This window comes from Lynx rufus, unplaced genomic scaffold, assembly GCF_022079265.1.
Source record: "Lynx rufus isolate CCGP_SWC_20201006 ecotype Redwood Valley unplaced genomic scaffold, mLynRuf1.p SCAF_16, whole genome shotgun sequence".
Lineage (NCBI taxonomy): Eukaryota > Metazoa > Chordata > Mammalia > Carnivora > Felidae > Lynx > Lynx rufus.
Window position 1 is genome coordinate 8,016,324 of NW_025814830.1, and position 27,058 is coordinate 8,043,381.

A 27,058-nucleotide genomic window follows, 5' to 3' on the forward strand; every position below is an offset into this window, starting at 1 on the left:
TGAATTTATTGGTTAATTTGTTGCTATCACGAATATTTCTGCCCCGTTCGTTTCGTTTCCTCGTGTTTTTAAAGATACATATTAGAGCATTAAAAAAAACCCAGAAATACCCCTTTAACTTGTCAGAACAGAACATAGAGTCACCAAAGCCACCATCGGTGGGACCTGTGGAAATAGGCACTCGTGAATATACTGGTAGGAGTGAAAAGAAGTAATCTTTTTTTGGAAAGGATTTGTCAGTGTATCGAGTCCAATTTGTATAACCTTTGAAGTGGCAATGAGGGTGTAGTCATTGATAGTTGGGAGATAGTTGCACATGTGGAAAAAGATGTATGCCTCCAGCTGAGTTTCTTAGAGTTGTCTTACTATGGCAAAACAAAAACAAAAACTCCACGTGTAACAAATAAAGGCACATGTAAATGAGCGAAAACCACTAAAAATATTCAGTGCCTACAGTGGCGTTGAAGGTTGCCCACAAACTATTTTGCGAGTCAGGAGAGTTGTGGAACAATTTTAGTATGACTCCCTTTTGTTGGTATGTTTTTGTGTGTGTATGTTTAGAGAGAGAGAAAAGAAAAAAATGTGAAAGGTTAGTATGATAACTGCATATCTCTAGCAAGTGGGATGCGGGGTATGTAATACATTCATGTACTTTTATGCATTTTACTTTTTCACGAAGAGTATATATCAGTTTTATAACGATAGTAAAGCTATTTTTTAAAAAAATGAGTCTGGTGGAACAGTGCCTTATGGTCAAAGATCCCTGTTACAACCTCTATACTTTTTTTTCTTTTTTTTTTTTTTTTTGGCTTTTTCTACTGTTTACTTAGCACCTAGTACCAAATATAAGGTATACAAATGAACTGAGAAATTTGTGATTTAGATACTTTCAGAAGCTGCATAATTTTTTTTGGCTTGGGCAGAAACGAGGTGATCTGGAGAACCGGGAGGAGCTGTGGTGCTCCAGTCCGCATCCTGACCCTCTGGGACCAGTGAGCCCCCAAGCCTGGCTTCGCAGAGGGCATTCCCGGTAGTCTGACTTCTTCATCCGGGAGGCTGGAGACCTGGGGCACAGTCCAGGCTGAGCTCCTCTCTGCTGCCTGGGTTACTAGACAAAGAACGTCAGGGAGGTGGGCAAGGGGCACCTTCTATCTAAGCGAATAGTTAGCATGTCTGGGAGTCGAGCAGAGTGCAATGGTTAGCTTTCAGAAGGGGGCTTGAAGAAAATCTCCAGTATTTTATGGAACAGCAGCAGGGTGATTCCTTCCAATCGTGGGGTGGGTTTTAGAGCCAAAGAGCCAGTGTAGACGCCATTCCTACACCTCAGACCTTCAAGGTTTGTGGTCGAAAAGTTCAACTCGCTTACTGGCTTTCCAAAGGAGGACCTCAGATTCTTGAAACTGGGCAGCACATCCCCAGTGTTCTGGAACTGGCTGTCAGATGCTGCCTGCAGCTACAGTCTTCTGAATGCCTGACCAGGGCTTAAAGGATCTGCTTCCAAGATGGCTCTGGGCACAAAAGAGCCTTGAACAGGAGGCCTCAGTTCCTCAGTGGCTGTTGAAAAAGGTCTAAGATCCTCACTGCATGGGCTTCTGTACAGGACTGCCTGAGAGCCCTCATGACAGGGCAACTGACTTCCCTCAGAGCAAGTGACCAGAGGGGAGAGAGCAAGCAAGAAGCCACAGTGCCTTTTTTGACCCTGAAATCGCCATCACTTCTGCTTTCTTCTGTTCCGTCGGAGCCACTAGTTTCTGGGAAAGGGCAGTAGGCCTCCTGGAAGGAGGACCAGAGAATTCGTGGGTGTGTCTTGAAACTACCATACCTACTAACAAGCGTGGGAGAATCACACGGTTGGAATGGTTGTGGCAACAGTCAACTTTTGTAGATGTGCCCTGATCATTCTACCTGCTGGAGACTGGCCTTGAGATGCCACTGGGTTGCCTACAGCTTACCCAGCTGCCAGTCGGCTGCTGGTATTTCAGTGGCAGCAAGGGCTACAAGAGAGTCAAGGGCAGTGCTGTAACCGCTATGGATTGGTTTGCGTTGGGTGTAAAAGCGCGGTGCTTTCCATGCAAAATCAGCAGCAGCAAGTGAAGTGAGGTGTTACTCTGTTGTCATTCTTTGAATGTCATATGGTAGAAAGGTTAATACAAGTTTCAGGGCGTTTGGAGAGTTGTAAGAGCACCATCTGCAGAGTGGAGTCAGCGATGGAATGATCGGTAGCATACCAAGAATGATGTTGAACGAGTTGGCTCTAACGGAAGTGGGTTGGTTGGGGAGACGAGTCTGGTATAGAGTATAAAGTGTATTGTGACAGTAAGACTGTGTCCTAGCAACAGGTTGACATGTGGTCATTTTATAAGGTAGAGTCAGAGATTTAAGCTACCTATCCCCAAGCAGCTTTTGTGGGTCCAGACGAGGTGTAACTGTTCCTCAGAACAGTTGTTAGCCTGAATGTAAATGTTTCAGGTATAAAACCCAGCCTAGTATTATTCCATCACCAGATGGAGAAGAAAGCATGCCAATTTGGTGAGGTAATCTACCAGCACCCACTAGGATGAGGTGATAGGATAGCAGGTCAGACATTAAAGTGGGGTGATTCACACACTTGGGAGATCTCCTGCATCCAGCTGTGTTGCTCACAGCACTGAAAACACCTAAGCCTGTTGTTGCCTTGGACCCCAGGGTCCCGGTGTAACACGGTGTCATGCGATTTGGCCATCAGGAGTACATGCGTATCATCTTTATCTCTTGAATTGTTACTTCTGACTGAAATTTGATGAATCGAGAGGTACTATGTGTCAGGCACTGTGGGTCTAAGCACTGGGGATACAACCATTAAGCCCGCTGTGGTTGGAGCAGAGTGGGCAAGCAAGAAAGTAATAGGAGAGAGGTCAAAAAGGAGAGGCTAAGGGGCGCCTGGGTGGCTCAGTCAGTTGAGCGTCCGACTTCAGCCAGGTCATGATCTCGCGGTCCGTGAGTTCCAGCCCCACGTTGGACTCTCTGCTGACAGCTCAGAGCCTGGAGCCTGCTTCAGATTCTGTGTCTCCCTCTCTCTCTGCCCCTTCCCATCTCACTCTCTGTCTCCCAAAAATAAATAAATGTTAAAATATATATGTTAAAAAAAAAGGAGAGGCTACAGAATAAATTAATGCAAACGTGGAGAATTGACGTATTTATGGCAGATATTACTGAAGCACGTTAAAGAAAACATCCCCCTCTATCCAGTAAAAAGACTTAGTATCTGCCAAAATTAAGGATGACTCCCAGCCCTGGAAGATTGCACTTTTTTTTTTTTTTTCGCATCATGAGGAAACATGTCAAGATATCAATAGACAGGGATAGGCCAAAAGAATTTTGCTGTTCTCTTTATGTGCCTAAGTTGCAACGCCAGTTGATAGTTGGATATTATTTCTCCACCTCCTGCCAAGGCATGGCGATGGGGGTCTTCAGTTATCTCCCATGTCTATGACCAGAGCTAGCAAAGAGAGAATGTGTTCTCACCTGTTTTTTGTTTTTGTGTTTTGTTTTGTTTTGGGTTTTTTTGTTTGTTTTTTTTTTTTTGTTTTTGTTTTTGGTGCTTTCCTCCAGGCGAGAATTGTGGGCCTCTAGGGAAGTCCTTCTACAATTTTCTTACCCTGTGATGGCACACAAAAAAAGAGACTTTCTCTAACAGGAATCTTAAAATGCAAAAAGTAAGTCCCAAGAGCGGAGACTCCTCAAAGGGAATCTGAAAACTTTCCGTGTCTTCGTGATTTGTAGAAATAGGCCTCTTACAAGACCTCCACCCACCACCCACCCAGACTCGTGCTAGCTATCCCTTGATTAAAAACAGAAGGCACTGGTTGTTAATTCTTTCTGCTTCAGAGAAGGAGAAACCTATCACAGGACTATGTCAGCTCTGAAGTGTGGAAGATCTTCCAGAGTCCCCTTCAATGGAAACAAGCCGTGAAAAGGGTATTTAAATACATTTTAATTGAAAAATTGCGTGTTTATAAAATTAAAGGGTATGTCTGCAGAGTTAAGAACCTGTAAAGGATTTTCACTAAAATGGGAACAAGTGCTCATTTCCAGGTGGTAAGAGAATCTTGCCTCTTCTTTATTATCACGGGGGGAGAGTGATTTGTTTTCATTATTGCTAGCATTTCACTGTTATTTTACCACTCTTGCGATTGTTGTTATTTTCGTTTTAGGTAAATGACTGGCGTGCGGGTGACCCCAGCAGGGGCACGGGCCTCCTGGCTGCTGCGGCGCAGGGGCTTCTGGGGATTGTAGTCCGCAGACTTTCTTGCGCATGCGTTATGGGCTCCGGCGGGCGCCGTGGGCGACCTTGTTTGGGGCGCTGAGGTGAGTCCAGCCCGGACCGCGCCCCGGTCGGAGGCGCTAGGGGTGGAGGGTGTGTAGTCGTGATTGCGCCCTGTTGCTAGATGGGAGGAGTTGGAAGCGGGGACTGGTGGCCAGTGAAAGAGCCTTCTTGGCGGGGCGGAGTGTTGAGGTGCTCGCCCGGCATTCCTTGGGAAGAGATGGGCGAGCTTGAGCTGGATTTGGGGGGACTGACTCCGGTAGTGCCTCTGCAGGTTTTGGAGGTAGGAGCTGTGCATCCCCGCGTCGGGATTGGTGTCAGTCTTGGAATGTTCATCTCCAGATCCAGGCGGGGGGGCCGGAGGGCGTTGGCTCATGTTTGGGGGATAATGGTCGGGGCCAGGCGTCCCCGACTGGGGAGAGGGACGGGCCCAGCAGTTCATCTCCGAGTATGGGGGCCGGCTTGGTCTGTTCATCCCTGGGGTTGGCAGGGGGGCGGTTCGGGCTCAGCACCCCAAGGTTTCTGGAATCTTGGCTTCTGAACGCTGGGCTTGACATCTGGTAGCTCTGTCTCCAGGGGGGTATCTTGTTACCCCAAACTGGGTTCACCTCTTGGTAAGTGTTGAGCTAAAGGACACAACCAAGCCAAAAAAAAACAAAAAAAACAAAAAAAAACAAAAAAAACCAAAACCAAAAAACAAAAAAACAAAAAACAAAAGAGAAAAGGAAAAGGAAGGATTTTACTTGTAACGAGTAAAGGGGAACACCCGGGATATTTCCCAAAGCAGTGTCTCCTGGAACAATAAAACTGGGGAAGTTTTAAGCTAAGGGTGCATACATATTCATGAAGGGTCTTGCGCAGTGGGGCAAAAGTCATCTTAAAGTGGGCGAGTCCGGGTCTTAGTTGGTTGAAGTCATGAGGGCCGGCAAGGGTCAGCATCATCAATTCTCTGGCCTCACTTGGTCTGGGATCTGGGTGCTCAAAGGGGTTTAGATCCTGCAAAGATTACTCAAGAATGTGCTTCAGGCCACGCTTCACTTTGGAGTCAGCCCTGGGAGTTTTACCATCGATTTATTGCCCCAAATATGATTAGGCTATCTCGTGGCCTGAAAGTGGCTGTGTATTCTTACATTCTTTTTTGTTCCCTTAAAACCGTTAACTACCGAGGCCTATTCTGCAATTTCAACATATCGCAGGGAGTTCTGCAAGAAATGTGCTTCTGGCAAGTAGTGTCAGGTGCCGGTCAGGCTTAGATCACAAGAGGGCCAGGACATAAAAATGACTTTTCTTATGTCAAGAAGCTATGTCAACCACCCCCCACCACCAAAACCAACCAAGCAAACAAAACAAAAAAACCCAGCTATGTCTCTTCTGTCTTTTTCCGGGGAGCCCTAACTCTGCTTACCTCTTGGCTTTTCTCCTCCCTCTAGTTAGACATCTAGAGTAGTCTCTGAATACAGTTTGAAAAGAACTGCCCCAAATTATTAACCCCAACCTCACCTTGCATGCCGAGAGGCAGGGAATGCAACCTTTGAGGCTGATTAGACATAAAGAGCAAATGGCAAATTGTTCGGTTGCAGTCAAACTGCCTCTCCATTTGATAAAATTAGAGAGTTGACATTAATTATTTGAGGTGTAATGTTAGCACTTTTAAAACTATTTCACATCTTTTAGAGCTACGTGATGACGTATGTTTGGATTAGACAATATGATGAATATGGTGTCAGGGGTATGCTTCAAAATAATAAGTGAGTACGTTGGGAATAGGTAGCGGTATGGTTGAAATAAGAGTGGCCATGCGTTGATAATTGCTTAAGCTGCATGATTGGTACCTGGGGGTTCGTTCTGCTAGTCTGTCTACCTCTGCATGTGTTTGAAATTTTTATAATAAAATGTTTTTGAAACAGCTTTACAATGAACTAGCTAGGAAGTGCTCTGAGGAAGCATAGAAAGGTTGAATTTTGCTCCTAGCTGCTTAACTGATTGAGCCACCCAGGCCCCTGTATTCTTAATGAAATTGATTCATAGGTATTTTATGTCTTTTGTCTCTTGTGAAGGGGATAATTTTTTTCTTCTATCTCTGTAAATGTGAGTGAGAAATAAGCCCACCGACCCAATCAAAGGAGGGACAAGGAGACTGGGAACACAGTGAAGTGAGGCTTTAATCAACGTTCTTGCAAGAGCTGGTGTCTGAGGGACAGCCACACTCGGGGCAGTTACAGCAGACAATTTATCTCCTAGTGTGAAGCCCCTCCCCTGATTCCTCATTGGCTGAGCACTACAGAGGTCACAGCCTTACCCAGGCGTTGCCTATGCCCATATGCCTATGCCATAAAGCGGTCTGATTAGAACAAATGTACATTCCCTGAGATGACCAGAGACTTTCAGTCCCTCCTCCCTTTATTCCTTGGCACATGCTCATTGCAAAGTCCACAAAAATAAGCCCGTGAAAATAAGCCTGCGAAACAGAGAGGGGAAGGAGGACCAGGAAGTGAAGTTTCTAAGGGTTTGGGACTCCGCTGTGGGTCCGGGCAGGGCGGGGTTTTATACATATTTCCAGTACTTTGTAAACCTACTGTTAACTAGACTGCCCAGCTTTTGTTTGGTACTTCTGAAAATGAATCCTCTGCCTCACTTCTCACGCTATGGGTGTGTTTTTCAACACCTCAAACCCACTATTTCCAAAACTGAGCTCCTAATCGGCTGCAAAACCTGGCTCTACAAAACCTTCTCCATCCTTCCAGTGAACAAGGCCAAAGCCTCCACCCCCTGCCTTCCACCCTGGATGGAAGCCATCGACAGAGCCCAGTGACCGTGTCTTCATTATAAACGCAGACCCCAGCAACTTCTCACTGCCGCCACCTCCGCGTCCCTGACCCAAGACGCCATCATCCCTTGGTGGGATTGTCGTGATAACCGACCATCTGGTCTTCTGCTTCCCGTCTTGCCACTGTTAGTCCATTCTTAACAGCAGCCAGAATAACCCTATTGATACCTAACTTGGATCATGTCACTCCTCTGTTCAAAAGTCCTGCCTTTATTCCCACCTAATGAGGATAACAGCCAAAAGCCTTGAAACGGCCTGGAAGACCGCATACCATCTGGCTCGCATTTACCTTTCTTTCGTCCCTGATTATTCTTTCCCTCACTCGCTCCACTTTAGCCACGTGCCGCGCATGCTGCCACCTCTGGGTGTTGACCCTTGCTGTACGCTCTGTCTAGAATGTTCTCTGTACAGATATTTGTGTTGGTCACTCCTTTACTCATTTAGGTCTTTACTCACAGATCACCCCCGTGAGGCTTCTCCTGACCACCCCATTTCATTCCCTATCCCCCTGCCCCATTTTTTTTCCCTCCATAACCCTTATTGCTATATCTTCAGTTTCTAGATCCCTGCCTGGCATACAGTAGGCACTTAATAAATATGTGTTGGACGAGGCAATGCCATCCTTGTTCTCTCTGAGCTTATGGCCAAGGGTGGAAGATAATGAAACAACCACAGTATAGTGCTACGATAGGAGAAATGCCAGCCACAGTCGGCATCTGCCATGGTGTGAATGTTTGGATCCCCTGAAATTCACATGTTTGAAATCCCAAGGCCCAGCGTGATGGTATTAAGAGGCAGGGTTTTGGGGCGCCTGGGTGGCGCAGTCGGCTAAGCGTCCGACTTCGGCTCAGGTCATGATCTCCCAGTTTGTGAGTTCGAGCCCCGCGTCGGGCTCTGGGCTGACGGCTCGGAGCCTGGAGCCTGCTTCAAATTCTGTGTCTCCCTCTCTCTCTGCTCCTCCCCTGCTCACGCTCGGTCTCTCTCTCCTTCAAAAATAAAAATTAAAAAAAAAATTAAAAAAAAAAAAGAGGCAGGGCTTTGAAGGTGGTTATGGCCTGAGGGCAGAGCCCTCGTGAGTGAGATCAATGCCTTATAAAGGAGGGCCTAGAGGGCTCCCTTGCCTGGTCCACCCTGTGAGGAGAGGTGGAGACGACAAGAAGTCTGTGATCCAGAAGAGGGCCCTCACCTAACGGTGATCTTGGGCTTCTGGCCTCCAGAACTGTGATAAATAAACTTCTGTTCTTTATAAACCACACGGTATGTGGTAGTTTTGTTATAGGGGCTTGAACGGATGAAGACAGTGCGTGATATGGTGGAGATAATCAAGGAGGGCTTCCTGCGGAAGTAACACCCAAACTGGTACTTGAAGGTTAATAATATTAATATTAATAATTTTATTAATATTAATATTATTCATATTAATTAATTATTATATAATTATATAATATAATTATATATAATATATAATTTATATTTGTATATATAAAATATATATAAAATATATAATATATAATTAAATATTAATTATATAAATATTAGTATTAATATTAATAATAATGATAATAATAATGATAATAATAGTAACACAATGTTGAATCTCTTCAGGATTCTTCAGGATCGGCCCCTGGTAATGTCTCCGGCATTGTCTTAGCCGGACTTGGCCCTGTGACTGTTCTAGTCTATACCCATGTGCTTCCTGGCCTTTGGTGGGACCGCAGCATTGCCCACGTGTGTGTTTTCGCCCACATTGCCACTTCTTCATTAGCCTTCTCCTTCCTTGTCAGTTGGGCAAATGCCTTCTGTTTCTTTGGGCATCAGCTACAGTTCAATTATCATCTCTTGAAAGCCTTCCCTGACAGCCTGGAGCCCTCTCGGGCTGTGTCGGGTTTCTGTACCCTGTGTCTTTGTTCAGTTTTGTGCAGCCACATCTGCTGCAGCCCTTCTCACGTTCCAGTGAATTTACTGGCTCACCTCTCCACCCCCTAGTTTGCCTCCCCTTTAGATCAGGGACTGATTTTTTTTTTTAATGTTTATTTTTGAGAGACAGAGAGACAGAGCGCGAGCTGGGGAGGGGCAGAGAGAGAGGGGGACACAGAATCCCAAGCAGGCTCCAGGCTCTGAGCTGTCAGCACAGAACCAGACATGGGGCTCAAAGCCACAAACCGCGAGATCATGACCTGAGCCAATTGGATACCAACCAACTGAGCCACCCAGGTGCCCCAGAGGGATGTCTTTTATTTTTATTTATTTAATTTTAGGGTTTTTTTTTTTAATGTATGTTTATTTTTGAGAGTGAGAGAGACAGAGTGAGCAGGGGAGGAGCAGAGAGAGAGAGGGAGACACAGAATCCCAAGCAGGCTCCAGGCTCCGAGCTATTGGCACAGAGCCCGATGAGGAGCTTGAACTCAGAAACCGCGAGATCATGACCTGAGCCGAAATCAGAGGCTTAACAGGCTGAGTCACCCAGGCACCCTGATCAGGGACTGAATCTTACATTTTTATCTGGAGCACTTAGCATACAGCCCAGTACACAACACTTACTGACTCCTTATTGTATGCTAGGCGCCACTCTGAGTACCTTGCACGTCATAACTTACTGAGTTCCCACAATGACACTTAGAAATAGGTTCTCTCGATATCCTGTCTTCTACAGAGGAAGGAACTAAGGCACCAGGAGCTGGTTCGACCAAGGGCACACAGCCGGTGGATGACAAAGACACGCCTTGAACCCAGGGAGTCTGGTTTCAGAGTCTAATTTTTTTTTTTTTTAAACAGCCAGGCTCTACTGCGTTTTCTCCTAGTCAGCGTTCAATGCATGGGTCATATACCCAATGCATGGGTTTTCCTTGCACCTTTGATCTCAAGATCTGATCTTTTCAGTCTGAGAATTGAGTCAGGCAAAGGCCCAGACTTCTCCATTCATTCATTCATTTGGCACCTACTGCATGCTAAACTTGCCATAGGCACACGAATGATACAATTTCTAGTCATTAGGAGCACATGTTACAGGAGAGAAAGCAAAAGTAACCAGGAAAATTGAAGTAGGATATGAAAAGTGTTGTAGTGGACGTCAGTACCAGATCCTGTGGTCTGACCATAGAAGACTGATCCCCATGGGCAGGGGATATGGGATGGTCACTAGAAAAGCCCTCCCATAGTCCTATACTTCATAGTCACTTGGACTGGCCAGTGACAGGCTTTGTCATGTGCACACAGCCATGTCTCACTAGCCTTTAAGTTTTTGGACAGGCTTTCTGGGAGTAGGGCGGCTATGCACATCTGTGCAGGCTGCGTACTGCACAAGGAGACCACATCAAAGGCATACTATTCACATAGGACACGCATGCAATTTTCAGCAAGTAGCAATAAAAGTGCTCCGTTGCTTTATTCCAACAAAAATCAGTATGTGATAAGAATTTTCCAACGGGTGGAAGAAAAGTATCTTGAAGAAGGGATACATTTTCTAATATGCTCAAAGGCATATTGGCATGGACTAGAGACAGCCCTGCCTGCCGTCCTGCCACAGGCCCTGAGGGCTGAGGGCTGAAGCCAGCTCTCGCAGAGCCCTCCGGCTCAGATACAGATTACAGACGAACCACTTTGACATTATCACATGACATTGACCCTCATGCACACAGAAGAAATGGTCTTTGTCCCGTTCCTGAGATGATTACACAGGATTGCTAGGCACATCTCTCTCAGTTTTGAATCCTCTGGAACTTCTAAGTAGAGTCAGGAATCTGGAAGCAGGGTTTTGGGGAAAACTCGGGGCTTATATTTCCTTTTTTTTTATGTTTATTTTTTAGAGAGAAAGAGAACAAGGGGTAGGGGGCAGAGGGAGGGAGGGACAGAGGATCTGAAGCGGGCTCTGTGCTGACCACAGAGAGCTCATGTGGGCCCAAACTCACAAACTGTGAGATCATGTGACCTGAGCTGAAGTCAGGTGCTCAACTGACTGAGGCGCCCAGGAGCCCCGGGGCTTCTCTTTCTGATTGTGTTTCTTGGCACCTGAAGTTCCAGATTCAATTGTTGCTTTCCCTGCAGCTCCTCTTCCCCTCCAGAGGTTGCCGTGGGGACCTGGTCTCTGTCCTGCTTCAGGACTCAGATCAGAATGCGATTAGCACTGTACTTAGGGGTTTAACAAATCTTTGTGGGAGCCCAGAATAAGGCGATTCATGCTTTCTACCAGAGGTAGTAAGGGGGTGGGGGGAAACGGTGAAGATTTGCCAAAAAGTCATTTTGTATTCTATTAACCTGATTCTGTAACCCTGCAAGCTGCTCGCGGGGTGGCCAGCAGACTGGGGCCAGTCGGAGAGCTAAATGTTATTGGTCTGTGACCAGATAATTTCAGAAATTGAGTGTAAACCTTGAAAAATTTGTGTATCAGTTCTAGCAATTGTATGGTAACTGATCAATCTGATGATTTAAAAATGGGCTTGTAATTTGTATGCCTAAGTATGTACTTTTTCTAGAAATTTCTTTTTACTTTTTTCCGTATTTTTATTTTATTTTATTTATTTATTTTTAAATATAATTTATTGTCAAGTTAGCTATCATACAGTGTATACAGTGTGCTCTTGGTTTTGCGGGTAGATTCCCGTGATTCATCGCTTACATACAACACCCGTTGCTCATCCAACAAGTGCCCTCCTCAATGCCCATCACCCATTTTTCCCTCTCCCCCCGCTCCCCCTCCATCAACCCTCAGTTTGTTCTCTGTATTTAAGAGTCTCTTATGGGTTTTCCTCCCTCTCTGAAACCACTTTTTCCCCTTCCCTTCCCCCATGGTCTTCTGTTAAGTTTCTCAAGCTCCACATATGAGTGAAAACATAATATCTGTCTTTCTCTCACTGACTTATTTCACTTAACATAATATCCTCCAGTTCCATCCACATTGCTGCAAATGGCAGGCTTTCATTCTTTCTCATTGCCAAGTAGTGTTCCATTGTATATATAAGCCACATCTTCTTTATCCATTCGTCAGTTGATGGGCATTTGGGCTCTTTCCATAGTTTGGCTGTTGTTGAAAGCGCTGCTATAAACATTGGGGGTACAAGTGCCCCTATGCATCAGCACTCCTGTATCCCTTGGGTAAATTCCTGGCAGTGCTATTTCTGGGTCACAGGGTAGCTCTATTTTTAAGTTTTCAAGGAACCTCCATGCTGTTTTTCAGAGTGGCTGCACCAGTTTGCATTCCCACCAACAGTGCAAGAGGGTTCCCCTTTCTCCACATCCTCGCCAACATCTGTTGTTTCCTGAATTGTTAATGTTAGCCATTCTGACAGGTGTGAGGTGGTATCTCAATGTGGCTTTGATTTGTATTTCCCTGATGATGAGTGACGCTGAGAATCTTTTCATGTGGCCAGTAGGCCACCTGGATGTCTTCTTTGTAAAAGTGTCAGTTCATGTCTTCTGCCCATTTCTTCATTGGCTTATTTTTTTTTTCAGGTGTTGAGTTTGGTAAGTTCTGTATATCGTTTGGATACTAACCCTTTTTCTGATATGTCATTTGCAAATATCTTCTCCCATTCTGTCAGTCGCCTTTTAGTTTTGTTGATTGTTTCCTTTGCAGTGCAGAAGCTTTTTATCTTGATGAGGTCCTAGTAGTTCATTTCGGCTTTTATCTCCCTTGCCTTCGGAGACATGTCAAATAAGAAGTTGTTGCAGCCAAGGTCAAAGAGGTTGTTGCCTGTTTACCCCTCTAGGGTTTTGATGGTTTCCTGTCTCACATTTAGGTCTTATATCCATTTTGATTTTATTTTTGTGTATGGTGTAAGAAAGTGGTCCAGTTTAATTTTTCTACATGTTACTGTCCAGTTAGAAATTTCTTTTTAACTGTATTTTACCAAAATATTGGTCAGTGACAGATGAAAATAACAGTGAAAATAACATGAAACTGGTCCTTCACCACAGGTAGTTTTTTTTTTAATGTTTATTTATTTATTTTGAAAGAGAGAGAGAGCAAGTGTGAGCAAGGGAAAGGCAGAGAGAGACAGGGAGAGAGAGAGAATCACAAGCAGGCTCCAATGCTTAGCACAGAGCCTGATGTGGGGCTCAATCTCACAAACTGAGATGCTGACATGAGCTGAAATCAGGAGTTGTATGCTTAACCAACTGAGCTACCCACACACCTCTCACAACAGGTAGTTTAAAAAAAAATTTTTTTTAGTGTTTATTTATTTTTGAGAGAGAGACAGTGAGAGCCAGGGAGGGGCAGAGAGAGAGGCAGTGAGGGAGACAAAGAATCGGAAGCAGGCTCCAGGCTCTGAGCTGTCAGCACACAGCCCGACATGGGGCTCGAACCCATAAACCATGAGATCATGACCTGAGCTGAAGTCGGACTCTTAACTGACTGAGCCCCCCAGGCGCCCCCAGGTAGTTTTGAGAAGCACTATCTGAGAAGACAGAGACATGGTCTTTGGTTTTTATCCTTTAATCTTTGGGGTTCCCACAGTGCCTAAAGCAGAAATTTTACACACTCAGTTTCTCCTGGAAGGCCAGAGGCTACCATATTTACAGAGTTTTTCAGATAGGAAATAAACACCAGAGTCAGAATGGTAAGTTGAGACGAGCTTAAAATAAAGGGGCAGTTTACCAAAGTGTGGGCAGGGTGTGGTAATCAAGAAAGGATCTTGCAATATCCCAGATCTGCTCATAGCAGGGTCATGGACTGTCGTCCCTAGGGTGGAAGGGCTGAGGGAGGAGCCAGTTACCAGACCTGGGGAAAGAGATTTGAGAGGAGGGCCACTGATAGGTGCTGTGACCTTTGGTCAAGGGGTATGAAACAGCCAGTCCAAAGCAACTCCAGGAAAGAGCTGGGGAAATACTCTGACTTGACTTATGTCCCTTTCCTGGATCTCCTGCTGACTTGCCCTATTGGCTAAGTTCAACTGGAAGCTGGAGGGCAAGGGGGTCTCCTGCTACAGGCAGGGCAGGGAAAGGAGTTGAGTGGATGTAGAGTGCCAAGTTCCCAGGGCCTCCTTCTACCTGCTTCTGTCCACCAGCAGATCTAGAGAGTTCCTCGCTCCATCCTGTGAGCTTTCCCAGAGCAGAGTGTGCCTTCCATGTTGTAGCTGTGTCATCAGTATTTGCAAAAGTCACAGGGTCCCAGAGCATAGAATGGGTGCTGGAGAGAGGTTGTTTTGTAAGATCTTAGCTAACTGAAAGTTCTTCAGCTTCCAGGTCCCGGTTACACAGGAGTAACTTGCATGTGAAAGTGGAAGCAAAAGAAAGTTCCCCTGTCATGCTGAGATCACTCTCCAAGTCAGAAATTCTGGAGCCTGTTTTCCGGAATGACTAGGATGCAGGTGATGTCAACACAACACAACACAACACAACACAACGCAACGCAACACAACACAACGCAAGTCTGAGAAAAGGAAAAGCATGGCAGTTTTGACTGAAAAGTTTGAGGAGCGAGACAGGAGTGACAGGAGAGCCTGGGTGGAATGCGGGCAGGGGAGAAGGCTTGAGGAGGTGAGATTCAGTCCGTTGAGAATGAGAAGAGAGGTAAAGATACCTTGGGAAGGAAGAATGTGTGAAAAAAATTGTACAGATAAGAAGAAACCAGGACAGGGGCACCTGGGTGGCTCAGTTGGTTAAATGTCAGACTTTGGCTCAGGTCATGAACTCACTGCATGTGAGTTCGAGCCCCACGTTGGGCCCTGTGCTGACAGCTCAGAGCCTGGAGCCTGCTTCAGATTCTGTGTCTCTGTCTCTCTCTGCCCCTACCCTGCTCACACTCTCTGTATCTCTCTCTCTCTCTCTCTCTCTCAAAAATAAATAAACATAAAAAAAAAGTTAAAAAAAAAAAAGAAGAAACTAGGATTTACTCGAAATTTGTTAAACCCACGCTTTCATGGATTCTTTCTTTGCAGTTCTGCGTTCTCGCGATCCCACTCTTTCCAAGAGGAAGACAGTATGGTTAAGTTCCGGGTAAGTCAAGGTTTCCTTTCTCCCTCTTAAATACCACGTCCCTTCTGGGGAGCTATTTTCTGAAAGGAAATGGCCAAGTTTTGAGTGGCGGCTGTGTCTTAGACACTTCACCTTGCTCCTAACAGCTGTGTGAGAGAGGTGGTGTTAACTCCCTTTGCAGAAAGGAAGGAACAGGCTCAGAGATGTCAGGATGCCTAGTTCAGGCTATTCCAAGTGTGGTTCGCACACAAGTGCCAGTCCACGAGCTGCTTGTCACAGAGAGATCAATACAGCAATCAAAAGGAAGAATCCAGAAGCTTTTAATGTTTATTTTTGAGAGAGAGAGAGAGAGAGAGAGAGAGAGAGCGAGCACAAACCGGGGAGGGGCAGAGAGAGAGAGGGAGACACAGAATCGGAAGCAGGCTCCAGGCTCTGAGCTGTCAGTGCAAAGCCCAATGCAGGGCTCCAACTCATGGACCGTGAGATCGTGACCTGAGCCAAAGTCAGACGCTTAACCGACTGAGCCACCCAGGCGCCCCAGAAACTTCTATAGCAATGCAGCATTGCCACAACATTCGAGTGCGTGGTCAGTACATACATGACCACACTCTGGGTAGTGCGGGGTCCAGTCCACATAAGTAGCAAGATTTGAATGGGTATATGTCCATCAGGGTTCAACCAATGACGTAGGAACAACATGAGATATATAGTAAGAAGAGATTTGGATGAGATTTCTTTTATGTGACTGGGGGTGGGGGCGGGATGCAGGGCAAATGGAAATCCCAGGGCGGGCTGGAACTCTTAGATACAGACTGGGACTGCTGTCTACAGGTAGAATTTCTTCTCTTAGGGAAGCCTCACTTCTGGTCTGAAGGCCCTTCGACTGATTGAGTCAGGCCCACCCAGATTATTTAAAATAATCTCCTTCAAAGTCATCTGATTATGGACTTTAATCACCTCTACAAAACATCTTCACAGCAACACCTAGATTAATTTTTGCTTCAATAATGGGACCGTAGTCTAGCCAAGTTGATGCATCAAAAAGGCCATCCGAGGGTGCAGCCATGATTTTTTTAAATCATGAAAAATGTTTTAATTATGAAAATATACAAAAAGGGAAAAGAGTACTATGAATGCCGATGTAGAGCGCAGGTTCAACGTTTTGCCACATCTGCTTCATCGATCTCGTTTTCACTTTCCTTTTTTTCTTTCCCAAAGCATTTTAAAAGAAGATCCCGATAGCACGTTGTTTTGTTTTGTATTGGTTTTGTTCTGAGCCCATTACTTTCTTAGAGCAGCTCAGGTGCGAGCTAACATAAATGCGCTCCCGCTCCTTTCCTCTGCCTGGACGCCATCTTGCCTGAGTCTGCCCCTTCTCCTTAGGGACATTTTCTAGCTTCTAAATTATTGCCAGCAACTGTTTTACCAAGTGTTTCACACTGTATCCCCCAGGCGACCATTTTTCCAGCCTCTGCTAACAGTTTCCTCAACCATTACCGCCCGGTCCCAAAGTCAGTGCCAGAGATATTTATTTGGTAGCATTCTGCTTGTGGTAGCAGTTTTATCGGTTAGCTTGGATGTGTTGGGTGGTGGCAGAGGAGGAAGAAAGCAAGTGGAAACATTCGAGACCTCTTAAAGGCCTAGGCTCAGAGCTGGAACAAGTCGTGGAGCCAAATCCAAAGTCACGGGGCAATGAAATGCACTCTGGTCTTGTAGTGGCATTGGGGAGTGTGAGAGAATTTTGTTAAATAGCAATCTAAGTTACCATTCTCCTCTATATACTTCAGTATGTATTTCTTTTTTTTTTTTTTAATTTTTTTTTCCCAACGTTTATTTATTTTTGGGACAGAGAGAGACAGAGCATGAACGGGGGAGGGGCAGAGAGAGAGGGAGACACAGAATCGGAAACAGGCTCCAGGCTCTGAGCCATCAGCCCAGAGCCTGACGCGGGGCTCGAACTCCCGGACCGCGAGATCGTGACCTGGCTGAAGTCGGACGCCTAACCGACTGCGCCACCCAGGCGCCCCTTCAGTATGTATTTCTACTGACGATAGAAAAAAAATGACTGAGATTATCAAGTTGTTCTTTGGTATCATCTAATACCTAGGCAATAATCAATTTTCCCCGATTATCTCAAAAATGCTTCTGTTTGCTGTCATTCAGTGGGTTCCTCCAGCTATAATCTTTCCTATAAATGGAAGCACGAAACACTTGAATAAATTCAGGTCCCAGATTTTACAAGAGTACTTCATAAATGGTGCTGTGTGCTGAGAAAAAGATTTTTTAAGTCATTGATCGTATCTGTATTGGTTTATAAATTTGGGTCATTAATATTTTTGGACAGTCCTTGTACCGGCATTATATGGCAGTCTCTGCATAGGATCCCAGCAAAGAATCCACTCGGCTGCAAAGGGTGCTGGGAATTGGGTGTTTTGTTTTCCCAGAGTATTGAGACGAAGAAGGGAGAAGGGGGTTAGGCTGGGTGAGCCTGCATTCCTAACCCCTTCTCCCTAGAGTTATCCCACTGGGCCGTCCAGTATCTGTAGTTCCTGGCCTGCTCGCTCCAACTCCTTTTTGTTGCCTCCTACCGAGGAGAGAAGTGCTGCTAAGATATACTGGGTGGTTAATGAGCTGAAACTTATTTGCACAGCTCTGGAGACTAAGAAGTCCAAAATCAGGTAGCTGGCAGATTTGGTGTTGGTGAGGGCCCGCTTTGTTATCAATAGATGGCCATCTTCTTGCCGTGTGTCCTCACATGGCAGAAAGGGTGAGCTCTCTGGGAGATCTTTTAGAAGGGCATCAATCCTATTCATGAGGCTCTACTCTGATGACCTAATTACCTCCAGAAGGTTTCACCTTTTAATACTATCACCTTGGGGGATTAAGATTTCAATATATGAATTTGGGGGGGGGGTGGGACACAAACATCCAGTCCATAATGCCTCTCCACCTACTTTCTGTTTTTAATAATTGCCATGTTTTGGTGAACTGAACAGTTGCTAAATGCTAATTGCATAAATGCTCCATGAAATACATTTTAACTTCTCACAGCTTTGGTTGGAAGCATTTTTGAGGTGCAGAGTCTAATGAGAGTCACACGTCTGTGACCACGTAGTTGAGCAGTGTGATAAGTACACTGATAACATTTTATTTTATTTTATTTTATTTTATTTTATTTTATTTTATTTTATTTTATTTTTATTAAACATTTTTAAAATTACATTTATTTATTTTTGAGAGACAGAGTGAGACAGAGCACGAGTGGGGTAGGAGTAGAGAGAGAAGGATACACAGAATCCGAAACAGGCTCCAGGCCCTGAGCTGTCAGCACAGAGCCCGACGCGGGGCTCGAACCCACGAACTGTGAGATCATGACCTGAGCCGAAGTCAGACGTTTAACCGACTGAGCCACCCAGGCGGCCCTGCAATGATAACATTTTATTTAAAAATTTGTTTTCTTGGTCAGGGGATGGCTATTAATACTAGATTATTGTTCCCCTCAACTTTTTATTTTCCAATTTTTTAATTCATGGAAAAGTGGAAAAAACAGTATAGTATATGATCTTTAACTAGATTCATAGTTGTTAACTTGTACACATATATATAATACACATATGTACACACATACTTATCTATATTTCATCTTTTTTAAAACTTTTTTTAATGTTTACTTATTTTTGAGAGAGAGAGAATGTGAGCAGGGGAGGGGCAGAGAGAGAGAGGGAGACACAGAATCTGAGGCAGGCTCCAGACTCTGAGGGGTCAGCACAGAGCCCGATGCAGGGCTCAAACTCCTAACTGTGAGACCATGACCTGAGCCAAAGTCAGACGCTTAACCAACTGAGCCACCCAGGAGCCCCTATCTATATTTCATTTTGCTGACCCAGTCGAGAACGAATTGCAGGCATCATTATTCATCCCTAGATGCTTCAGCATGTATCTCCTAAGAATAAGGTCGTTTTCCTACATCTCCACATTACTGTCATCACACTCAAGACATTTATTTTTGGGGGCACCCGGGTGGCTCAGTCAGTTGAATGACCTGCTTCCACTTAGGTCGTGATCTCACGGTTTGTGGGTTCAAGTGCCGCGTCAGGCTCTGTGCTGACAGCTCAAAGCCTGGAGCCTGCTTCGGATTCTGTGTCTCCCTCTCTCTCTGCCCCTCCCCGGCTTGTGCTCTGCCTCTCAAAAATGAATAAATGTTAAAAAAATTTTTTTAAAGGAATTTATTTTTTTATTCAAGTATAATTAACATACAGTGTTATATAGTTTCAGGTGTACAACATGATGATTCAATAATTCTATATATTTCTCAGTGCTCATCGTGATAAGTGTCCTCTTTTTTTTTGTAATTTTTTTCCATTTTATTTATTTTAAAGAGAGAGCACGTGAGTGAGGGAGAGGGGCAGAGGGAAAGAGAGAACCTTAAGCTGAGCATGGAGCCCAATGTGGGGCTCGATCCCGTGACCCTGGGATCATGACCAGAGCTGAAATCAAGTGTCAGATGTGCAACCAATGAGCAACCCAGGTGTCCTGATAAATGTACTCTTTAATCCCCTCTGTTTCCCCCACCTCCCCACTCACCTCCTCTCTGGCGACCACCAGTTCTCTGTATTTAAGAATCTGTTTTTTGTTTCTTTTTTTTCCCTTTTTTTAAAAAAAAATGTTTTAACGTTTATTTGTTTTTGAGACAGAGAGACAGAGCATGGATGGGGGAGGGGCAGAGAGAGAGGGAGACACAGAATCGGAAGCAGGCTCCAGGCTCTGAGCCATCAGCCCAGAGCCCGACACGGGGCTCGAACTCACGGACCGCGAGATCGTGACCTGAGCTGAAGTCAGACGCCCAACCGACTGAGCCACTTAGGCGCCCCTCTTTTTTTTCCCTTTAATCATTTGTTTTGTTTCTTAAATTCCACATGTGAGTGATATCATATGGTATTTGTCTTTCTCTGATTGACTTATTTTAGTTAGCATTATACCCTCTAGGCCCATCCATGTTGTTACAGATATCAAGAGTTCAATCCTTTTTGTGGCTGAGTAATATACCATTGTGCAGTGTGTGTGTGTGTGTGTGTGTGTGTATCTCTGTGTGTGTATACCACATCTTTATCCATTCATCTATTGATGGGCACTTGGGTTGCTTCCTTATCTTGGCTATTGCAGATAATGTTGCAATGAACATAGGAGTGTGTATATCTTTTTGAATTAGTGTTTTTGTTTCCTTTGGGTAAATACTGTGCATAAAAATAAACTCAAAATGGATTAAAGACATAAATGTGAGACCTGAAGCCATAAAATTCTTAGAAGAAAACATAAGCAGTGATTTCTTTGACATTGGCCATAGAAACATTTTTCTGGATATGTCTCCTCTGGGAAGGAAAACAAAAGCAAAATTAAACTGTTTGGACTACACCAAAATAAAAAGCTTTTGCACAGAGAAGGAAACCATCAACAAAATAAAAAAGGCAACCTAATGAATGGGAAAAGATACTTGCAAATGATATATCTGATAAGCGGTTAATGTCCAAAATATATAAAGAACTTAGACCAAAAAGATCAAAAAGACCCAAATAATCCAATTGAAAAATGGGTAGCAGATAGGAATAGACATTTTTAAAAAATGTTTATTATTTTTGAGAGAGAGAGAGAGCAGGGAGAGGCAGGGAGAGACACACACAGAATCTGAAGTAGGCTCCAGGCTCTGCGATGTTAGCACAGAGTCCGATGTGGGGCTCAGGCTCATAAACAGTGAGATCATGACCTGAGCTGAAGTTGGACACCTGACCAACCGAGCCAACCAGGCACCCTAGGAATAGACATTTTTCCAAAGAAGATATAGGTGGCGAACAGACACGTGAAAAGATGCTCAACACCATTCATCATCAGGGAAATGCAAATCAAAACTACGATGAGATATCACTTCACACATGTCAGAATGGCTAAAATGAAAAACAAGAAATAACAAGTGTTGACCAGGATGTGGAGAAAAAGGAATGCTTGTGTACTGTTGGTGGGAATGAAAAATGGTGCATCCACTGTGGAAAACATTATGGAGTTTCCTCATAAAATTAAAAATAGAACCACCATATGATCCAGTAATTCCACTACTGATTCTATTATTTTTTAGTAGTTAGCTGATACCCAAATGCTCCCAATTGTCCCAATAATTTCCTTTTTATGTTTTTTTTCCCTTAATCTGGCAGCCAATGCTTTTGGTTGCCTTGTCTGCTTAGTCCATTAGAAATAGATTTATCTGCCATGGCAGAGAAAATAAAATGCCAAGTCTTGGTTTATGAGGGGGAATGGACACCTAGATACTGCTAGGCCAGTGTATCAGCACAACCTTTTTGGAGGACATTTTGGATAATATCAAAGTGTAGAGTATGCTTGCCCAAGTAACTCAGTGGTCTCTTGTCTAGGAATTTATGTTACAGAAACGCTCGTATAAGCACTCAAAGACAGATGTTCGTGGATGTTTAACATTCTTTGTGCGACCCTGGATGGTTAACAGGGGGACACAGGCAATGTGGAGGATGGAAGCGACACTTGGCCTACCTAAAACTTTGAATTTCTTCTGTGTTTCTCATTTCTTTTGTACTAGGAGGGGCCTGTTCAGGGACACTAGCTATTTGAACAGGAAGAATTTAATAGAAAGAATTGTTCACTAGGTATGGGAGTTGTTAACCAGGTAACTGAAGGGGTGAAGAGAGAACTCTACAGTATCACAGAAGTAACAGCTGCATAAAAACTGCCAACCAGGCTGAGGGGACACAAGGGAGAGATTGAATTATTGGAACTTAGAAACTCGGAGGAGGGGCCTTGTGGCACTGAAACACAAAATTGTGAGGAGGCGGGGCTGACTGGCTGGTATCTCTGAGCTCAGAGAAGAAGCCCACCGGTCACGGACCCAGATTTCTGATGAGGGGACACCGGCTGGCTGGACTGGTGTCTGTGACGTGGGGAACAATGAAACTGGTTCTGTAAGTGTTGGGAAAACTGCAAAGTGGCTTCAGCCATCCCTGCGGAAAGGGACTGCTGTCACCGGCAGAACGGAGCATGAGAGAGGTGATACCAGAACAGGAAGCAAACAGGCAGGAGCAAGTGAAGTCCCTTTCTCTCCTAGCCTTACAAAATCCCTCTTGCGCCCCCTAGTGTCTGAGCCTTACATGGAGCCACTTGCCAAATTCAAAGTGTGATTTGCAGAATCTCAGCTCCAGCATTACAAGGTGTGTGGTTTCAACACCAGAGTTAGGAACAGAAAGACAATAACCTAAGGACTGGCACAGCTTCCGGTTGTGCTCTTCTGCCAGTGGTCATTTGTGGGTCATCAATATGGTGTGTGCTTGATGTTTTAGGAAACTGAGACCTTCAAGGATGTGGCTGTGGTCTTCACTGAGGAAGAGTTGGTGCTATTGGACAAGGCCCAGATTCACCTGTACCAGGACGTGATGCTGGAGAACTTTAGGAACATTGTCTCAATGGGTGAGGACAACAACCCTCTGTAACCAAGCAGCAAACCACTGGTCCTGTTTCCTCAAATAATCAGCTTCACAGCAGAGAGAGTATTCCAGTTGGAGCACAAAGGGAAGCTTTGGCCACTGGAGAGAAAACATGAGGGATGTGCAGACAAGACACCTGAAGTCAGTGAGTGTTAGCAGATAGATGTGAGTTGGTGGCCCCTTGTGGAAGTGTTGGTGAGGAAGCTCTCAAGGCCTGCACCCGCTGGCCCGTGGGCATCCTATACAGTTAGCGAGCCCACCCTGACCTCCTCTCGTTGTAGGCTGTCATTCTTTTCTCCTGTTTCTTAAAGTGAGGTTGATGAAGTTCACACACTACCACGGGCCTCGGTCCCTTGCAATATTTTGGGCAAAGGAGTGTGAAAGGAACTAAACCAGGATCTGGTATGTAGTGAGTGCGATATAAGGGTCAGCTTGTTTGCTTTCTTGTTGATGAATATCTACTTTTAATATCTCAGAGGCTCACATATTACCTTGGTTTAGTTTATGAGATAGTTGCTGTTCTTGCCTCCTTTTACCAAAGCAACAACTGAGGCATGGAGTAAATAACTTGCCCATGATCACACAGTTTGTAAGAGCTATGATTTGAACCCTCCTAATCTGGTTTTAGACCCTGTGTGTTTAATAACCACATGAAACGAGGTACCACTGTGTCTGTAGATTATAGACGTAGGCCCAATGTGCAGGATTCAGCACTGTCGGTAAGTCTGAAATCAAGTTACTCTATCATAATCAGCAGTTTTTAAAAAGCAAGACAGATTAATGGACTAGAACACAACAGAATTTATCAGAGTACATTGGACCTAGTGAGGTAAGTATCAGGTGATAAAGCTGTTTTAGTTAACAGTCTGTGTCTATTTGTGTGTACTAGGTCGCAGTGTAAATGCGTTTCTTAATGTGGATACAGTCAAAACAACTGGCAGACTGCTGCTGTAAGCTTGTGGTGGGCAGCTCAAAGTCCCCCTTTCTCTGACACCACCTTCCAAATTGAAGTCACTCAGTAAAATGACTCAGAAATGACATCGAACCAGAAGCAGTGTCCGGATGGTCTTGATCATGGTGTTCATGCCATTCTGAAGCCCATTTTAGGGTGCCAAGGGTATGACCACCCTTTTCTACCTCATCTCCCTTCATTTTATGGCCCTTTAGTACAATCTTGCTTCCCTGGGGGCCAGACCGTTGACAGTTCCAATTGTCCATTCTCATAGTGATGGCTATTTGATTTTCTGCAGTTTAGATAATCTAAAGAGGAGATATTAAGGAAGTGGATGACAGGATTTTAGAGCATGTGACTCTTGATCTCAAGGTCATAAATTCAAGCCCCACATTGGGAATAGAGATTAGTTACCAGAAAAGAAAAGAAAAGAAAAGAAAAGAAAAGAAAAGAAAAGAGAAGAGAAGAGAAGAGAAGAGAAAAGAAAAAAAAGAAAAGAAAAAAAAAGAAAAGAAAAGAAAAGAAAAAAGAAAAGAAAAAATATCACTGGCTGGACTACAGGATCTTGGTGGACTTTATCTCTTCATGGAATCTAGAGAATCTCAGAGAAACTGTTGTCTCTTTAAGCCTGCCTCAAAGGTATACATGTGCCTCCTCACCTCCCCTAAGAACTTTATTTCATAACATTATCCCCATCTCAATCCCCATTGTTTTAGATCCACCACATACAGTTGTGCAGGTGGTATAGAAACATACATGATAATCCCACCTCCTGTGACAGTGGTGTGAAGGAAGGAACATTAACAGGAGACAGGACTTGTTTGTTTCTTCAACTTTATATAGTATCTTGGAAGGTCTTTGTGATCGTTTATGTCTGTCACCATGTCTAGCACTCCGTTATTATGACTTACACATATACACACACATACACACACAAAGAACATGAATCATATGGGAAGACTCCCCCGTACCTTTTGTAGCCAAGTGATTAAAGGTGTCTTATCAGCTGCTCTTATAGCAGGGAGGTGAATTTCTTTCTCTATAAATTGTTTCCAAGATTTCTTTTGGTTTCCCTGCAACATCTGATTTTTAACTGGCAGTTCACAGATTAGACTTACTGTGGTTCTGTTTCCTCTATGAATAGAATCCAGTGACAACTTCCCACCCCATCCTACTTCATTTCTGAAAACCTCTGGAGGGATGACTTACTTGTTCTCTTCGCCAAATTCTCTTTTCTCCTCATAGGAGACAGGATTAAAGACAACATTTCACATCTTCAGGGAAAAGGGTTGAGTTATCTCTCGCCAGAAGGGCTCTACCGCTGGCCGATTTGGAAACAAAGAATCAGTGAATTAACTGGGGGTCAGGAGTGTATCATGACTGTTCAAGGAAATTGTCCCCAGTATTTAGAAGGAGATGTTTTCCTCTCTGAAGAATGGGCGGGAGTGTCTCTTCAGATTTCTGGAAGTGAGAACTATGTAATAAAGGCCATTAATTTAGAAAATCAAGATGGCACAGCGTGGAAAGGCCCGACACAAGTCCTTACACCCGAGTCTTGGAAGGAAGCCCGCATGACTGAGCGCCAGAATTCTCAAGGACAATATGAGAAAATTCACGTGGAACAGACACTGTATGGATGCGCTCAGGGTGATGACCACATCAGTCAGACATCACGGGATCATGGTGATTCCCAGGAATGTAAAGAAGAAGATCCCTGTAGATACACTGACTGTGGGAAGCACTTGGCAGTGAAGTAAACAGTCCATAACGTAGTCCCTGTGGTACCACAACCTGTCGAATGTAATCACTATGAGGTGGGACACATAGATGTTGCAGACCCTCTTGTCCATCCCAGCACTCACGTAGGAGAACAGTCTTGTAGATGGGACCAGTGTGGAAAGGACTTCAGTCAGAGCTCAGATCTTACTGTTCATTATAAAACTCATTCAGAGGACAAAGCTTATGAATATCAAAAGTGGGCTGAGGGCTGCAAGCAGAGCGCAGACCCTCCCAGATACCAGAAGGGCCCCTCGGGAGACAAACCCTATAAATGTCCCGAATATGGCAAGGTCTTCGGGCGCAACTCCTCTCTTCACAACCATCACCGAGTCCAGACGGGGGAGATGCCCTACAGATGTGATGTGTGTGGGAAGGGGTTCGGATTTAGGTCCCTTCTTTGTATTCATCAGGGAGTGCACACAGGGGAAAAGCCCTACAAATGTGAGGCGTGTGGGAAGGGCTTTGATCAGAGCTCCAATCTTCTTGTCCACCAGAGGGTCCACACTGGCGAGAAGCCCTACAAATGCAGTGAGTGTGGCAAATGCTTCAGTTCAAGCTCTGTTCTTCAAGTCCACCGGAGGCTGCACACGGGGGAGAAGCCTTACCGGTGTGGCGAGTGTGGAAAGGGCTTCAGCCAAAGCACACACCTTCACATTCACCAGAGAGTCCACACAGGGGAGAAGCCCTACACATGCAACGTGTGCAGAAAGGCTTTTGCCTACCGTTCAGTTCTTCACACTCATCAGAGAGTTCACACAGGAGAAAAGCCTTATACATGTGACGTGTGCGGTAAGGGCTTCAGTTACAGCTCATATTTTCACTTACATCAAAGAGATCATACCAGAGAGAAACCGTATAGATGTGATGAGTGTGGTAAGGGCTTCAGTCGTAACTCATACCTTCTTGCTCACCAGAGAGTGCATACGGATGAGATACACTATGTGTATCGTGAGGATGGCCAGGGCTTTCGTTACAGCTCGGACCTTCTTACTCATCAAAGACTGCACAAGAGGACGGAAACATTCCCAATGTAGTTAGTCAGGGTTCAATCAGGAAACCAAGAAAGTCCATGCACTGAAGGGTGATAGAGGCTTACTCGGCCATTGGGAGGGCTGGGGCAGCAAAGGGCAAGGACACTGTCACCCATGATGTCCTGAGGCACGGAAGCAGGGGTTCATTAAGAGCATTCCAGAGAACTACTCTGGATCTCAACAATGTCTGCAAGACTCCCATCAACTGTCGCATGCTACAGTGGCAAAGTAAGTGATAACTGACGGACAGTTTGTGGCAATGACAATAATTAGAGATCAGATTTCCATGAGTGGATATGCCCAGGAAGGAAATTATAATTGAGATGAGTACACTGAGGCTTTCAGGCCAGCCAAAATCTGTAGATTTTTTAAAGAGTGTACCTGCTAGAAAGATACTCAAAATGAGTGCTCAGAAATGAAACCCATGTTATTGTTATTCGTGTGGTGAGAATATTAGTCCACATTCTCAGGTTTCCAAACCCATAAGGTTTTCTACACAGAAAGGGGCTCTCTAGAAGTGATATTTTATGGGCATGGCTGTGTGTTCACCTTGCTGGCTCCATTTCTTGGTCACGTAAAGACTTCATTTCCCAGAAACCCTTGCAGTTGAGAGCTCGTCCATGTGATACAGTTCCAAGCAACAGAGTACGAGCAAAAGTGATGTAAGCTACTTCCAGGCCTGACCCTTACAGACATCTTGTGATGTCCTCCAGGCATCTTTCCTAGAAATGTTTCCTAGAGGCTGTTCCAGGC

The 27,058-nt window shown here is 44.8% G+C and overlaps 1 protein-coding gene across 1 annotated transcript; it reads left to right on the forward strand.

The window, feature by feature from the left end:
• Positions 1 to 15,050: 15,050 nt before the first annotated feature.
• On the forward strand, positions 15,051 to 26,439 carry ZNF285 (zinc finger protein 285). Its single transcript, XM_047077893.1, is given in 3 exon segments — positions 15,051 to 15,065; positions 22,400 to 22,526; positions 24,741 to 26,439. Coding segments are annotated over 3 exon segments (1,710 nt in total). The 3' UTR covers positions 26,309 to 26,439.
• The last annotated feature ends 619 nt before the right edge of the window (positions 26,440 to 27,058 follow it).